The sequence below is a fragment of the Barbus barbus genome (genome assembly GCF_936440315.1).
Source record: "Barbus barbus genome assembly, chromosome: 20".
Lineage (NCBI taxonomy): Eukaryota > Metazoa > Chordata > Actinopteri > Cypriniformes > Cyprinidae > Barbus > Barbus barbus.
Window position 1 is genome coordinate 12,526,778 of NC_136748.1, and position 16,421 is coordinate 12,543,198.

Below are 16,421 nucleotides of genomic sequence, written 5' to 3' on the forward strand. Positions count from 1 at the left end.
AAAAAATATTAAGCAGCACTACAGTTTCCAACATTGATTATAAATCAGCATATTAAAATGATTTCTGAAGGATCATGTGACACTGGAGTAATGATGCTGAAAATTCAGCTTTGCTTCACAGGAATAAATTCAAGTATATTAAAAAATTATTATTTTAAATTGCAATAATATTTCAATTTATTGAAGAGGTTTTCATTAGTTATATTGCTCTAACTCTCTGAAATGGTTTGTGTTGTTCTTCTAGAGGGATGTGATCCAGAAACTGTGCAAGTGTGCTCTGTCACTAATGGTTTATTTGGTGATCTACACCGCCTGCCCTACAGAGCGTGTCATCGACGACACCTTTATGGCCTCTAACCCTTTCTACATCCAGGTCTTGTACCTCTACATCTCCATGTTGGCTTTACGCCCCAAATACTACTTTGTATGGACGTTAGGTGAGTAGAACAGGTGGGCAATGTGCTCTTCTGGTATTAAATTATACACACACATAAAGACATTATTCAAAATGTGCAGTACACAACCGAGAACACTGAAATAAATACTTTTTTTAATTACTAAAGTATAATCTCATTCCTTACACTTTATATAATCTAAATACAATGACATATTTGCATAAAATTTGATAAAAATGCTAATTAACCATTTTATCACCTCTCCTCAATAATGTAACGATATATATTTTATTTATATATTTATTGTTGCATAATGCATGCTTTTTTGTTTTACACGTTGTTTTTAGTGTATACTATGCCATATGACTAGTTTTTGACTCCTAGACCATGTTGAAGTATCATACTGCCCTCTTGTGTTCCTAAAAGGCATTTTCTCTGACCTGTTGCACTGTTTCTCGTTAGATATTAGGTGCTTGTTTTTTTTCGTCATAGTGAATCAAAATAATGCATCAGTCACTTTGTGATAATGTTTTCACTAGATTCGTTCACTCTTTCACAGCCGATGCAATCAACAATGCAGCTGGTTTCGGGTTTAATGGCTATAACACAGATGGCACCCCAAAATGGGACAGAATATCAAACTTAAGAATACTCAATATTGAGGTAAGAAACAGACAAAAACAGAGTTTGTCTTCTCACTCGACCTGAACCCTAATATATCATCTTTTTCTTGACGTCCTAAACAGTTTGCCAACAGCTTCAAGATGTTCTTGGATAACTGGAATATTCAGACATCACTTTGGTTGAAAAGGTGAATGCTTGAAATAAACTGAATAATCTTGACCAAGCATGTGTGTACTTCCTGAAGTCTGAGAAACAATGTGAGCTTTGTTGCTGTTCTCTGCAGAGTGTGTTATGAGCGCTGCCCGTACAATCCTACTGTGGCCACATTCCTCCTCTCAGCCATCTGGCACGGAGTTTACCCAGGGTATTACCTGACCTTCATCACGGGCATCGTTGTAACAATGGCAGCACGGGCAGTGAGTATTCTTTACATTAGATGGGCTGTCAAAACTAGATTTAATTCAGAATTATATCACAAAGCACCTGAAGAAGTGTTATCTTCTGTAGCACATCTATTGGGAGCAGTTCTGATGGAAAAATAATGTTACATTAGAAAGATTTGGACATTGGTTTTCTCTAATAATAAATCAGAGGCATGCAGGGATCGAAAAAAGACTATATGCGCTCAGTCAAGGTTATTATTCATCTAGTTGTGTGCTGCATAATACTGCCATTCCTCTGTTGCATGGTAATGATCAAGGCCTCTCCAACTAAAGCGAAAAGTAGGTCACTAAGTTGCAGTAGTCCATCTTAAAGTGCTACTCTGAATATAAACTATTCAGCCCACGGCATTGTCTGCATCATACACTGTTGCTTCTAGAGCTGTTTCACTTTTTCAAACCCATGTAAGAATTTCTAAATCCACAAGTAAAAATTACTGTGTTTACTGGATATTCTTTTATTAATCAGACTTTGTCACGTGAACACTGTAATCTACTGTCATAACCTGACTGAACCAATATTTCAAAATCTGAATAAGACAGTTGTTTGGGGTTGGTAAGAATTTTGAATGGTTTTGAAAAAGTTTGAAAATACTCACCAAGTCTGCATTTATTTGATCAAAAATTCATTAAAAACAATATTATGATATTATAATATTGTGAAATATTATTATAATTTCAAATAAGTCTTTTCTATTTTAATATATTTTAAAATGTAATTTATTACTGTGATGACAGCTGATTTTTTTTTTAGCAGCCATTACTCCAGTCTTCAGTGTAATGCACATCTTGCTTAATAAAAGTATAAAATAAAATGAAATAATAAATAAATAAAATACTCACTCCAAACTTTCCGATGCTACTGTATGGCTGTATAGTATTAATAAGAATTCTCTTCCATATAAATGATTATTATTCAGTTATTATTATTCAGAATATCCATCTTTAATTTATATATGCACATGTAGAAATGGAAGGGATTCTGGGTGCCACAGAATACATGCAGTTGTGAAACGTCAATAGAAAAAACATTCTTGGAGTGATTTTTTTTTTTTTTTTTTTTCACAAACACTGGAAAAAGTATTCAAACAGACAAAAGCACTATATTATAACCAACATTTACTGTGCTACTGTTAAATTTATAATTATTTAAAAATGCATATCAAATAATAAAAGTGAACAAATGTATTTCCAGATTTTTTTTTTTCTCAATGTCTTAGTGTATTTGTAAAATGCTAATTACATGTGGACGGGAACATTAAACCTTTTTGGGGGAATTGAAGGTTTAATTAAATTATAAACCTTATTACATTTACATTTAGTCATTTAGCAGATGCTTTTATCCAAAGTGACTTACAAATGAGGACAATGGAAGCAATCAAAATCAACAAAAGAGAAATGATATGCAAGTGCTATGACGATCTCAATTAGCCTAACGCAGTACACGTAGCAAGGTTTTTTTAAATGATATAATAAATAAAAAGAAAACAGAGTACAAAAAGAATAGAGAAGCTAGTGTTAGTTGTTTTTTTAAAGCCAGTGCAAATTGATAAACCAAGGTGTGACGTGCATTCTTTTCGGCTCATTAATTAATCTGAAAATGTATACGATTTTATTTAAAATATAATCATTTATATTTGAAATGTTACATTTTACTGTCAAAGTCCTTTTATAAATTATACAATTTCATCTTTTTCAGGTAAGACACAATGTACGGCAACACTTCCTGGGCTCAGCCACACTCAAGCTCATCTATGATGTGATCACGTGGTTCAGCACGCAGATGGCCATTTGTTACACTGTTGTGCCATTTGTACTGCTGGCAGTGGGACCTTCACTAAAGTTTTATAGGTCAGTAATGCATTTGCACTTCCAGGGCAGGTTCTAATGTCTCTGACTCCAGCTGTTACGGATTCATCTCCACTGACTGACGATCAAACTGCAACAGGCTCCTCCAGATTGTTTATATGTGAGCTCCGGTGATAAAACATTAATAAAGAAGTGAAACGCTTTAAAGAGCAGGTCAGAAAGTCACCGTAAACCCACCTGCACCACTGAGCTGTTGCTGAGAGTTATTAGTGGAAAACGTGAAGCTGACAGGTAAAAATGAGAGGCTGATTTTATCTCTGCTCGCCGCAGTCTTGCTTCATTCATTAGACGGCTTTACAGGCCCGAGTCTGGTGACACTTTATGAGCTGGCAGAAGACCATTTATTTCATAGCTTCTGCTGAGATAAAAGAAATCTATGATGGTCATTTGTTGGAGCAGTGCTGTTAAATGAGTCGGCCTGAAGAACACATGAAGCATTTTCATTAAAGAGAGAGAATTAGGCTGGGAGATTGGTGACTGGCTGCTGAGGATCAGATTGAAGGCTGTGGGAGCTCAGCCTAGGAAAGAGTAAATTATGTTCAGGTGAAGAGGACCTCAGTACATCTCAGTGAGAACAACACTGTGTTGGAAAGATGTGGAATGATGGCTGACTGGATAAAGATCTGAAACCTGAGACCTCCAAAGCATAGATGTCGTCTTAATACTGTACTCACAAATGTTTTCAAATTTATAAACCAAATCTTTTGAATGTAATGTAATGTGATAAGATATGATATGATATGTGACCCTGGAGCACAAAACCAGTCATAAGTAGCACGGGTATATTTGTAGCAATAGCCAACAATGCATTGTATGGATCAAAATTATCGATTTTTCTTTTATGCCAAAATCATTAGGATATTAAGTAATAATCATGTTCCATGAAGATATTTTGTAAATTTCCTACTGTAAATATATAAAAACTTCATTTTTTATCAGTAATATGCATTGCTAAGGACTTCATTTGGACAGCTTTAAAGGTGATTTTTACAAATAGTTGCATCTCAGCCAAATATTGTCCAAACAAACCATACATCAATGGAGAGCTTATTTATTCAGCGTTCAGATGTATAAAACTCAATTTCAAAAAATTAACCCTTATGAGTGTCACATATTATATTATTGGTAACACTTTAGTTTAGGGACCAATTCTCACTATTAACCAGTTACTTATAAGCATGCACATTTCTAGCATATTGGCGGTTTATTAGTACTCATAAAGCAGATATTAATGCCTTATTCTGCATGTCGATATTATAGATCTCTTAATTCTACCCCATGCCTAAACTTAACTACTTTATGAACTATTAACAAGCAGCAAATTAGGAGTTTATTGAGACAAAAGTTGTAGTTTATAGCTAGATAATTGGGAGAATTGGTCCCCAAAGTGTGACCATATTATTTATAATATATGTGTAATATCTTATTTTACTAAATTATACTTTCCCAGTGTTTGGAAGATTGCATAACTTTTCCCTCTAAATGTCTCCTTCCAAAAATATCCATGTAACAACTTTTTATTTTATTTTATATTATTGTTTGTTATTTAAATTGTCAAACAGACACGCAGTATACATTTAGCAGTACTATAAACTTATTATGACATAATGCAGTAAATGTATTGTAAAATGTCTATGAATATTTAATTTATTGTAAACTTATTTAGTAAATCTATTGTAAAATGGCTATAAAGGTTGTGTATCAATAAGATTTGACACTGCTAAAAATCATTTTATTTCATTAGTCATTATCATTGTTTGTTTAAATAACTAAATATCCTACAATAAATGCATCTTAAATATAATAGTATTTTCTGATTGTTTTAAACAAGAACCTAAATTTTACACCGCTAAAAATCATTTCAGCAATGATTATCGTTTTTTTCCTGAAAAAAAAACTATACATCCTACAACAAGACAAATTAATCTGAGAAGCAAAACTGATGCTGAGACATCAGAGAGTGCATCTTAAATATAATTGTATTTTTGACCATCTATCTATCTATCTATCTATCTATCTATCTATCTATCTATCTATCTATCTATCTATCTATCTATCTATCTATCTATCTATCTATCTATCTATCTATCTATCTATCTATCTATCTATCTATCTATAATCAATCACATGCATAAGAGTTCCAACAAATGGCAAAATCACATAACTAAAGTTCCTAATGTGCTGTGTGTCATTCGCTCTCTTCAGCTCGTGGTACTGCTGCATTCACCTGCTCTGCGTGTTACTGGTGCTGGTTTTACCCGTGAAGTCCAGACGCACGAAACAACAGGAACAGCCGGGCATCGTTCAGGCCAGTGAACAGAACTGTCTCTCCTCTCCTGACAACAACTGCAACCAGAAGCAGAAAGCCACATGAGGGCACGACGGGCTGCTCGACCCGCACACAGCGCTGTGAGGAACTCTAATATCAATACTGAGAGACACAGAGCGGCCATTTCCTCCCTCAGATCCAACGATACTTGACAGTGACATAAACTCCAGCAACAATACAGCGAAAAGAGACCGTTGACCCTATAGACGCCCTGTTGGAGATGGGTTTTAAACAGAAAATCTTCATAGGATCATATGAAATTGGGGTGATTGATTTATTAAAATGGTGAATAATTGACTTCAATGTCAGTAAATCTGAAGTTGCCTTAAACCCTCCATATATTTAGGGCCTGAAGCCTCGTATGGGGATCATGCTACATAGGAACGGACCAGTCATTGTTGGCTTATAGCTTCACTACATTAGTGCGGGAAGTCTAGCACTGGAATCAACTTCTATGATACCGAGAAGGTTTCTGCCATTGTCAATTTAACAAAGTAACCTCTCTTTTAGTTCTTCTCAAAGGAAATGTGTGCGGTAAATGAAAAGAAACAAGTCCAGTTGCGTGTTGCCAAACTTATAGGCCTTAGGTAACTATATCTTGCCATTGTTTCGTCTTTATTCTTTCTTAATTTCTGTGGGTTTCTTTCTTGTAGGTTCATATCTGCTGTTTTTTTCTCAGCCTTTGTCAGCGTCTTTGGAACAAGGGTCAACTGTAAGAGTGTGTTGTCATTTGGAAAATATTAGCTTTTTTTTTTTTTACTTTAATTTAAGTTGGATTAAGGGTTATATTAATGCTCTTTTTTTTTTAATGGGTCGTTGGTTTCCTCAGGGCACACAGGTCTTGTTTTAGACTATTTTAGATTTTTCTCTAACATCTGCGTTTCTCCCGCAACATAGAGCCCATATGGAGAATACAGTTCAATAGTATTCTATATCACCGCTTGTTTGTGTTTTTATGTTACAGACAGATATGGTATTGTTAACTGTATTGTTTCCATAAGTGCATGTTAATGGAAAAAATGAAAAGCTTAGCAAACAGTGCTAACGCTCTCATCACATCAGCAATGGTCAGAATTTTGTAGTGGCTCAGTATTTAAGTACACTACCAGCTAAAAGTTGGGACAAATCAGATTTGTTTCTCTTGATCTTGAAAACCTGTTGATCTAAAGGCGTATGTTTGAAGTTAGTAAATATGAATATAAATTGTGCCAACATAGTAATTCCTTAACTAAAATATTTAGTTTTAATTGTCTTTTGTTTATTTATTTATCTTTTTTGTCCTTCTTATGTTGTTTCACTTTTTAGCCATCTTTTTTTGCTTGTTTTTGTTTTAGTTTTTTTATTTTATTTAGTTTTTTTTTTCTTTTTATTTTGTTTTGCATTGTTTTTTGTTTTTGTTGTTTTGTTTTGTTTTGTTTGTTTTGCCTCACATAGTGTTGGAAAAGCAGCCAACAGCAGTGTTCAGCATGCTTGGGAACTAATTTTATAGCTTTGATGACTGTATTACTCTGAAATGTGGAAAACTGTAATAATAAAGTCTTAACTTTTACTGGTAGTGTACTGTACATGCAGTAATCAGATACATGCAGTTTCAACTTTTATTTTATATTACTCCCCCCCCCCCCCCCCCCACCATGCATACATCAATACTCATGGACCCTAAAGAAACCTGCAAGTTGTGTGATTTCATATAATAATTTTTCTTCAACTTTGATCTTCTAAAAGGCCTCAGAGAGTCTTGCTCATTTGATTCAAGCGTCTGGAACCTCATCATATTCCCCCGAATCTACTTTTTAATATGTGTAATTATATTGATGCATTTATTTGCTACTAAACGTTTTACCCCTTGTTCAAAGCGACTATATGTTAGTTTTTTTGTTTTGTTTTCATTTGGTAACAAAGGGCTGAATGGACTAAAGCGTTTACCAAAGTGAGTCTCAATGGATTTTTGTTAACTAAGCAAGTTCAGTAACAAGAAAAACAAACACATTCTTGAGTGTGAAGTTGACCAGCCTCCATTTGGAGAAAACACTCTGAACCAGCCACCTGTGGTTTCGTAAGCACACTTCTCTAAAGTCTTATTTTATTGGGACTCCAGAAATATAAAACCATGATGAATTGCAGCCCTGTACCAACAGTTTTAGTAACTGCAAAACCAATATGAAGATTAATAATCAGCAACTGGCTGCTGGGAACATCCAGATATATACTGCATAATTTAACTTTTTGTCTCTTTTTCATAAAGGTTTTGCTTAATGAATTAATTGTTTTAACTGCCCAAAGGCAATATGTCCAGTGTATGTCAATATGTCTAATTAGCACCTCAGAGCAAAACATCTTTCAAATATCCAAAGTGCCAAATCACATGAGGTGCACAAAAAGATCACGTTATTTGTATAGGTTTACAACCGGGTGAGAGGTTTGTACTTTAAAAAAACAAGTCATTCATTTGGTCTTAAACGGACATTATTTTTACCTACTGAGATTTTGGGAGGAATTATTTTTCACTCCCTTCCTATTTGCACTTTTGGAAGGAACGAGTCGGGGTAGAGCTAACTTAGAAAAACTGCCGAAGCAATGCAAGAAACCTCAGTGCTACTCAACAGTTAGAGTAAGTGCTTAATGGATGAATTTGCCCAAAACGTTAAATTCATTGTAGCAGCAAAGGAGAATCAGGACGGTGTTCCAGTGTTATAGGCATATTTTGTAAACGGGCTCCATCCATAGAAAGACGTTAAATGTGTGCTTATTGCTATTTATGTGTAAACATCGTCCCTTTGTTCAGAAAACGTCTTTTTGTTAAGGCCCAAGTAATAGTGAAGGCACATAACAGCCTTATTTATCTGTAGCATTTTGGTTCAGTCATAATTTATTTCAATACCATTTCCCACTACTGATTCTACAAAGAATGACCCAAAGCTGTGTGAAACTGTTGACTACTGTAATGTTTTTATTTTTATAGTGCATTTGTTGTCCACCAGCCACCTCAGTTCTGTTGTCTTGTTGGTCTTTAATGGTCATTCAATATAAGTGATTGTGGCCCTTAGTGAACAAGCAAACCCCCCTTAACTGCTTGCTAAAGCTTTCCAGATATTGCACAGAATCATTTAACTTTTCCATTGTAATTCCTACTGACTGGTTGTGATGCTGCATAACCTGGCAGTGTACAGCAAAACTAATGAAATGAAATACGTTTGTGGAGAGATACAGAAAAAAGTAATACTTAATATGTTAGCTACTTCAATATAAATCAGTTCACAAATATACATTATAAAACACAAGGTTGTCTGTGCAAATGTACTTGGATTGAGGACTGTCCAGAGGAGAACAAACACATTTATTGTCTCCTCTATTTTCTGTAATAATCATAAACTGAGATGTGATACTTACCCAGCATTTGAATTGTTTGACGAACTGAGTGCTCTGAAGTTGTACCCAGCCAAACTATTTTTCCTTTGAATAAAGGATTTGACATTAAAAATGAATTTCATTACCTATTACATGATAGTCTCAAAACAAATAAACCATATTTTCCTTCCTTCATCTGAGTGTTTTTGGTTTTCCTATGGGTAATGCAACAATGGTTTATTACAGAGATATGGCACTGAATGAATTAAATATCCATACAATAATATGGTATTTCAGATAGATAGATAGATATTTTGTTAATACATATAATTCAAATGAGAAGCAGACACATAAAACAGGTATTGTCACTACTATCAAAACATGGGCGTGGCCTTGTCTTGTACTGGGCGTGGTTTGAGCATTGTGGGGGTGGTCATGTGTAGTTAAATTGCATTTCATCCACACCCCTTTTGACACAAAATGGCAGTGCTGTAACGCAAGACTGCCTCCAGACAAAAAAAAGGTTATGGAAAGCAACAGAGTTATGTGAATTATATCGATTACGTTGGACCTTGTTTTTCTCTGGGAGGGAGATGTAAGTTATCATTTGGAATTATGTAAACAAACTGACACGTGTTTTATTAAGACATGAATTCATGTCAATATGTCATTTTCATTTCACTTTTAACTGCCAAATAGTAGCTTTGAAACTGTTAGTGTGTTTATAGAGAGAAGAGTGGATATACACCGTTGAGCTCCAGCTGTCAGGACACGTGCTCTTCCTTCACTCCAGCAACGTAGGTCTGTTTGTAAACACGTGTGCTTGAACAGTCTTTTATTTTCCAATGCTACTGTCTTTTACAGCTACAATTAGCTATGATATGATACTCTTTAGACCTTTAATACGGTGGGCAGATACGTTTGAGCTGCTTTCTTAAGTTATTTTTCACAGTGCTGGTGTGAACTTGTTTGCCACTGTTCCTTTGTGCCACACTATGGAAACCGATCCTTGGAGCAGTGATTACTAAACCAGATGTAACTCAACCGCAGGCAATGCAGGGGGATGCTTTGAATTTTTATTTTTTTGTGTGTTAAACCTATAAATATTTAAATCGAGATTAATTATATATTTTTAAGAAAGCAAAATAATGTGACTTTAATATTATTAGTACTATTGCTATATGTATCCAGTATATTGTGATTTAAAACTAATAATTTCTATTTTACAGTTGATGATATTAATCTACACAACCCAATAATACAAAAATATCTATGGGGGGTCCGCAGTCCCTCTAATACTGGGAACAGGTATTGTTTGATCTCAGAACAAAATTCAACCTCTTGACCAATAATTTATTTGAACTTTGTTTTTCGCCTGATATTAGGTCAATTTCTGACCATTTAGATTGTAAAACGGATATTATTATTATTATTAATAAACTATAATTGTTGTTGTTGTTTTTATGGTTGTGATTGTTGTTGTTAATAGATTTATAACTCTGTCAAAAAACAAACTCAAAACCAAACATTTTTAAATTAGATGTGATATCAGTTATGGGACATTTAAATATTGCAAAGTAAACGTTATAAATATATATTTTTCATTAATTGTATTTGATTAATCTTTTTTTGAATCAATTTTAGTAAAAGAAATCAAAATACAACTATGTGACCGATATTTCTCTCTCTCTCTCTCTCTCTCTGTCTCTCTCTCTCTCTCTCTCTCTCTCTCTATATATATATATATATATATATATATATATATATATATATATATATATGCAGTCTAATGAATATTTTCTTATCGTTTCAAAAACACAAATCATTTTTTTTTTAAATCAGCTCTGAATTTCAGTTTTTTGGACATTTAATCAAAAATAATGTCATATTCATATTGCAAAATAATCCTATTGCAAAGTAAACATTTTAAAGTTACTATACTTCCATTATTAAAGGCAAGTCTGTTTTACTGATTAAAGAAAATGCAGTACTTAATTTCAGACAGTCACTTCATGCACACACTCTGTCTAAGGGGATGGTGGCTTTAAAAAGGTTGAAGATCATATCTATTATAAGAACTCCATTTATATATTACTATATTTAGGGATTGGTGTAGTGCTGTTTACTTCACTCTAATGTGAAATCCATATGTGACCTAGTAACCTTAGCAAAGCCTTGTATGCTCTTACACGGCCTTTATCGAAGGCGTGTCTCATTAATTTTAATCACTTGTGGGCTGGACCCTTCAGGAGGCGTCAATAATAACATCAGATTTCATTTATTTTCATGAGTGAAGCTCTGCCGTAGTAGGATTCATAGCACATGTGTGCATTGGGCATCACTCCAAAGAGAGGCGGGGTCTCACACTTCCTCCTGCATCATTCATGAGTCCCTGGAGTGACAGGCAGAGCCCTGGCCAGCTTGTTAGTACACAGTCTGAGTGACAGCGTGAGTGGAGTATCAACAGAGCAAGGATAGACAGGCTTTTGAAAGCCAACTCGCAGAGAAATCTGGCTTAAGGTGAGTCAGCAGACTAATGAGTGTGAAGAATGATGTTATTGTAAATGGATTGTAAATGGATTATCTGTTATGAATGGGTTATCTTCACTGGTCTTTGTGTGTTGTGTATTGGGGTTGGGAGAGGGGGTGAACCTTGCTCGGTCAACGTTTGGCTGACGGTCTCTCTGTGATTGGCTGTCTCCATTGTGTGATCTCTCTGGAGGGCTGCTAGGATGCTTTCAAGGGTGTGTCAGCAGTTCAGTGATGAACAAAGGCTGATTGAAGCGGATGTCTTGCATTACTGGATCTGTCACCTTTATCTCTGCTTTAAGATATTTAAGTTTGTGGATAAGACTTGTATTTGTTGTAACTGAGTAGATTTTGGGCACTGAGGCCCGGCTGTTTTTTTTAACCTGTTCTGATACTTGACATGTTGTCAGCTGGAAGCAGCTTTTGGTGACTGGCTTTCATATTTGAAGGGTTGTACTGGGCTGCTGAGTTGGCAAAATGGCCATGGAAAAAAGTACTTGCATTTGGCCTTACTTTGTTTGAAAGCTTCATTATAGTGTTTTATGTGCATATTATAGTATAGCTTAACAGTTCAAATACGTCTAAATTACTGGCCCTGAAAAGTGTTTGGACACAAATGCTTAAAATATATGAATGTCTTCACTTTATGTAGCAACATATCAAACCTAGTATCATTATTATTGTTTTAAAGACGGATGAAAAAAGCATGCTTTTTAATGCAAAATAGTTTTTTTGTTGTTGTTATGGTTTCAGTTATAAGGCATTACATTAACTGTTTTAAATGAAGACAAAAGTGTGTCATTGTCAAACATCAGTGGATCATATTCTTGGTTTGTAGTGCTGAACTACACCTGTGATTACTCAGACAGGACACCTGTTTGAACTGGAGGGCAACTGACTTCATACATCCACTAAAATGTAAATAATTATAAAAATGGCTCAGAAAGGTAAAATTAGTTGTGAGGAAATGTCTTGCATCATTTACTGATTGTGTGGCTGTGTAACAGTTTTTCCCTTCTGATAAAGGGTCAGACAAATGTAAGTCTTTTTTACATTTTTTTTTATAGACGTCACATGGTTTTATATTTAGTTTTTAATGCAGTGATATTCATAGTTTTACGTTTTAAGTGTGACCCCCCCACCCCACCCCACCCAACACACACACACACACACACACACACACACACACGCACTTTGCATTTTTCATCTTGACCATAAATGTCACTAAATCTCATATCAGTACATTTATAGAATACCTATACTTTCATAATTGTGCTTGACATTTGATCAGAATATCAGTATTTGTATATCAATATTATTTCTAGTTATTAATATTAGATTATTTAATTTTCTGTCATAAGATAGTAATGATTTATAAATTTAGTTTTGTGTTGGCTGCTAAAAGTTGATGTGGATTTATTAATAGGGGATTTGTGGATAGAGTCAATAATTGTTATGGTAGAAAATATTTTGTTTTAAAGTGAAATTAAAAGTTATCTTTGGGGTAAGATGACTCTCTCAAATAGAGAGTGTGAGTTTTTTTTTAATTATTTAATTTAATAGTCATAAATCATGGCTTGTTTAATAATTAAATTAGTTTTTTTCCCCCATTATTTAGAATTATATAGTGTAGTTCAGATGCATCTCTTTGACTGTAATTCTTTTTTTTTCTGTCATTATTGAATTATTCAATAAATTGTCAAAATGCATGATTATTAGAATATGAAAATTGCATATAATATATGATTTAATATTTTAAATGAATAGCAAATTCTCTGTTACACTACTTTTTGGATCTATTCTTTAAACACACGATTCCAAATGTGACTTTTTGTCCTCCTCCCACAAAAAGTGAAGTTTGAGTGCGCACAAATTCTTCCATATAAGTGTGCTTGTTGTGTTTAATGAATGTACTTGGACTACAGTGTGCATTTATGAGGCCAAGCTTAAGCTTTGTTAGTTTGCTCAAACTGCTTTCCCTTTTAAGGACCCTTAAAAAGATTGAACTACTCCTTCAGAATAACAACTTAGTATAAACCTTGGAAAAAGGCTGTTTTTGTGTGTGTGTGTGTGTTCAGCATTGCATCGATAATCACCCCAAAGAATATCGGTGTAGTTCCGGTTTATTGCTCAGACAGCATTAGAGGCTTTTAACTTCACATCATGAGGCTTTATCCTAATCGATATTGATAAGGTAGTCGCCTACTGTCTGTTCAGTTAGCATACGGTTCATCATTAACTCGAACGGTTTGTGCAATCCTGCAAGACTGGGCTTGTTACTGTCTGTCTTATTCCACATCTGTATAGTTGCTTCAGGAGGTGAAGCCAGGCTTTTGTAATGGCTGAACAGAGGAGAGTTTCATTTAATGATGTATCTCTTCTGTTCTCTTCCACGTTCTCCAGTGGAGTTTATAGCACAGCCATGGATGTGAGCACCTCTCTGAAAATGAGCTCTCTGACCACCCAGAGTCTCTTCAGCTATGTGGAGGAGGAAAACCTTTCGGCCATCAAAACTCATCTGGACAAGTACAGAGAGGTGGACACCAGAAGTGAAGTGAGTGTGCAGGAACCCTTAAAGCATTATTCTGTGTTGTTTTCAGCTTTGAGTTCATTCACACTGCATATTTATTTTTTTATTTTTTTTATGTGATCTTTAGGACTGGCTGTGTGCACTGTCATTTTTCAAGTGTTGAAAACAGATTAGTTTGTTGCAGGATTTTAGATTTATTTTAAGGTCTAATTCTCGCTATTAACAAACCATTAACTATGACTTTTGCCTCCATAAACTCATAATTTGCTGCTTATTAATAGTTAGTAAGGTAGTTGTTAAGTTTACGTATTGGTAGGATTAGAGAGAGAATATGGTCATGCAGAATATATGCTTTATAAGTACTTATAAACAGCCACTATGTTAAAAATAGGCATGCTAATAAGCAACAAGTTAATAGTGAGAATTGGTCCCTATACTAAAGTGTTACCACATTGTAAATATTTCACAAGTTACGTATCAGATATAAAGCATTGGAGGCATTACTGTACTCTTTACGCGTTCATGCATGCTGTGTCCAAAACCACTCACTTATTTGCTCATTCATCATATGTAGTAAATGAATGAAACAAATTTAATATGAATGAATGAAAATGAGTGAATTCTAACACGAGTAGACACTATACTGTGCTTTGTGTTGAATGATTAGTGGAAAAATTGTAATTGTGATTTTGCCAAAATAAATGGCAATTGTATTTGTGTGTGTTTGTATAAATATATTTGTGTATGAGTCGAAGACGAGATGTCCCATTTTGGTATCGGCATCAAATTAAATTGACAAAAATGAATTTATATACGTAAAAAACACATTTAATGCAAGTAAAGTGTGTACTTTAATATTTCAAATAACTTTTTGTGAAAAGTGAAAAAAAATGTCAAAATATGGGTGAAATAATATTTCATTGTTATTCAGCGTATATTTATGTAAAAATGAAACATACGTATTCTGACCTGTATTTTTTAAAGTATATAAAACAAAAAGTGTTCATACTGAATTTTATTATGTTAAATGATTAAAAACTTCTTGTTGACAATATATGTATCCTGACCTGTATTTATAAAAATATATTAAACAAAAAGTGATCATACTGAATGCTATTATGTTAAATGATTAAAAACTTTTTGCTGGTGACTAAAAACCTGAAGTGGTAAATTTAAAAGGACAATTAATTAGTATTTTGGGGCTACACTGTGATCCTTAAATAGAGTCCATTTATGTCATCGTCTAATGATTCTTTTTCAAAATATGCCTGACAGGATTTTTTGGTATATGAACTGTTATTACACTGAATGATATTTTAGTGATGTTTTCTATAAATCATGGGAAAGATATATGATAGTCATTATAGTTTTGCTCAGAAGAAAAAAAAAAAAAAAAAAGAGTACACATTTTAATGTATGGGGGGAAAAAATTAAATCTGCATTAAACTTTTATTGTTTTGATACTAAAAACCCCCTTTTTATTTTTGACCCAAAAACCTGTTGGTTTGTGATGCTACACAATTTGTTCAAAAAACATATTGTGATTATGTAATATGACTATTAAAAATAATAGTAATAATTTGATTATATGATTATTATTAAATAAAAATGATCAAAACAAGAAATATATTACTGTTGTTAATACAATTACTGTAAAATAAATATTCAGTTTTTTATTATACTGTACAAAAAATTATACAACAGCTTGAACTATAAAGTTTGTCTTTTTCTTTTATAAAAATGGTCTTTTTCTGTGGAATAGTTCCTGGTTATGTGTTATGGACCCCTTTGAATGAAGCTAATAATTTATGAATGCCAAGTGAAACCAAACAGACTTATTTTTTAACTGGTTTGAGTTTGGATGTTTGAACACCACACAGCGAGTTTGTGTGGTAAAATCGGTTCTGTCACACCACTATCATGATGTGTGTAATGCTTAAGCATTATGGTTAAACGGTGCAAGCTGTGTATTTACTGTAAATATGTTTCTCGTTCATTTATACAAAATGAGGAACGAGTTGCAACTATTGTCTTTGGTAACTGACAGCATGCCACACATGCGGTACATAAACATTAGGTTGAAACTTACTCTGAATATTCTTTTAAATTAGCTTTCCCATCACTGATATGTACTAAGTCATTATCTTCTGCTGTAGAACGGCCAGACTGCTCTCATGTTGGCCTCAGAGCAGGGCAGTCTAGAGATCGTGCAGGAGCTCATCCGGAGGGGAGCAAATGTCAACTTGGATGATATTGTGAGTAGCTCTTCGAAACATCCACCAGAGCGACACAACATGAGATATCCTAGACTGAAATGTTATCATGTGGCAAAACATAAAATAGCAATCTATCTATCT

The 16,421-nt window shown here is 34.0% G+C and overlaps 2 protein-coding genes across 7 annotated transcripts in view; both read left to right on the forward strand.

Annotated features, from left to right (window-relative positions):
- The window catches only part of LOC306885884 (lysophospholipid acyltransferase 2-like), a 78,918-nt gene extending 69,719 nt beyond the window's left edge, over positions 1-9,199 (forward strand). For both annotated transcript variants that reach the window (XM_079442679.1, XM_079442680.1), the window contains 6 exons: positions 245-437; positions 955-1,058; positions 1,142-1,206; positions 1,303-1,435; positions 3,159-3,310; positions 5,534-9,199. In XM_079442679.1, coding sequence (XP_079298805.1) covers positions 245-437; positions 955-1,058; positions 1,142-1,206; positions 1,303-1,435; positions 3,159-3,310; positions 5,534-5,702 — 816 coding nt within the window. In that variant the 3' untranslated portion in view covers positions 5,703-9,199. The remainder of the gene's footprint in view (positions 1-244; positions 438-954; positions 1,059-1,141; positions 1,207-1,302; positions 1,436-3,158; positions 3,311-5,533) is intronic.
- A 280-nt stretch (positions 9,200-9,479) lies between these two features.
- The window catches only part of LOC306885887 (kinase D-interacting substrate of 220 kDa B-like), a 74,720-nt gene continuing 67,778 nt past the window's right edge, over positions 9,480-16,421 (forward strand). For 3 of the 5 annotated variants that reach the window (XM_079442685.1, XM_079442686.1, XM_079442687.1), the window contains exons 1-2: positions 13,810-14,088; positions 16,221-16,319. In XM_079442685.1, coding sequence (XP_079298811.1) covers positions 13,873-14,088; positions 16,221-16,319 — 315 coding nt within the window. In that variant the 5' untranslated portion in view covers positions 13,810-13,872. Of the gene's footprint in view, positions 9,601-9,733; positions 9,807-13,809; positions 14,089-16,220; positions 16,320-16,421 lie in introns of those variants that run through there. The other 2 variants (XM_079442688.1, XM_079442689.1) reach the window with 2 other exon arrangements.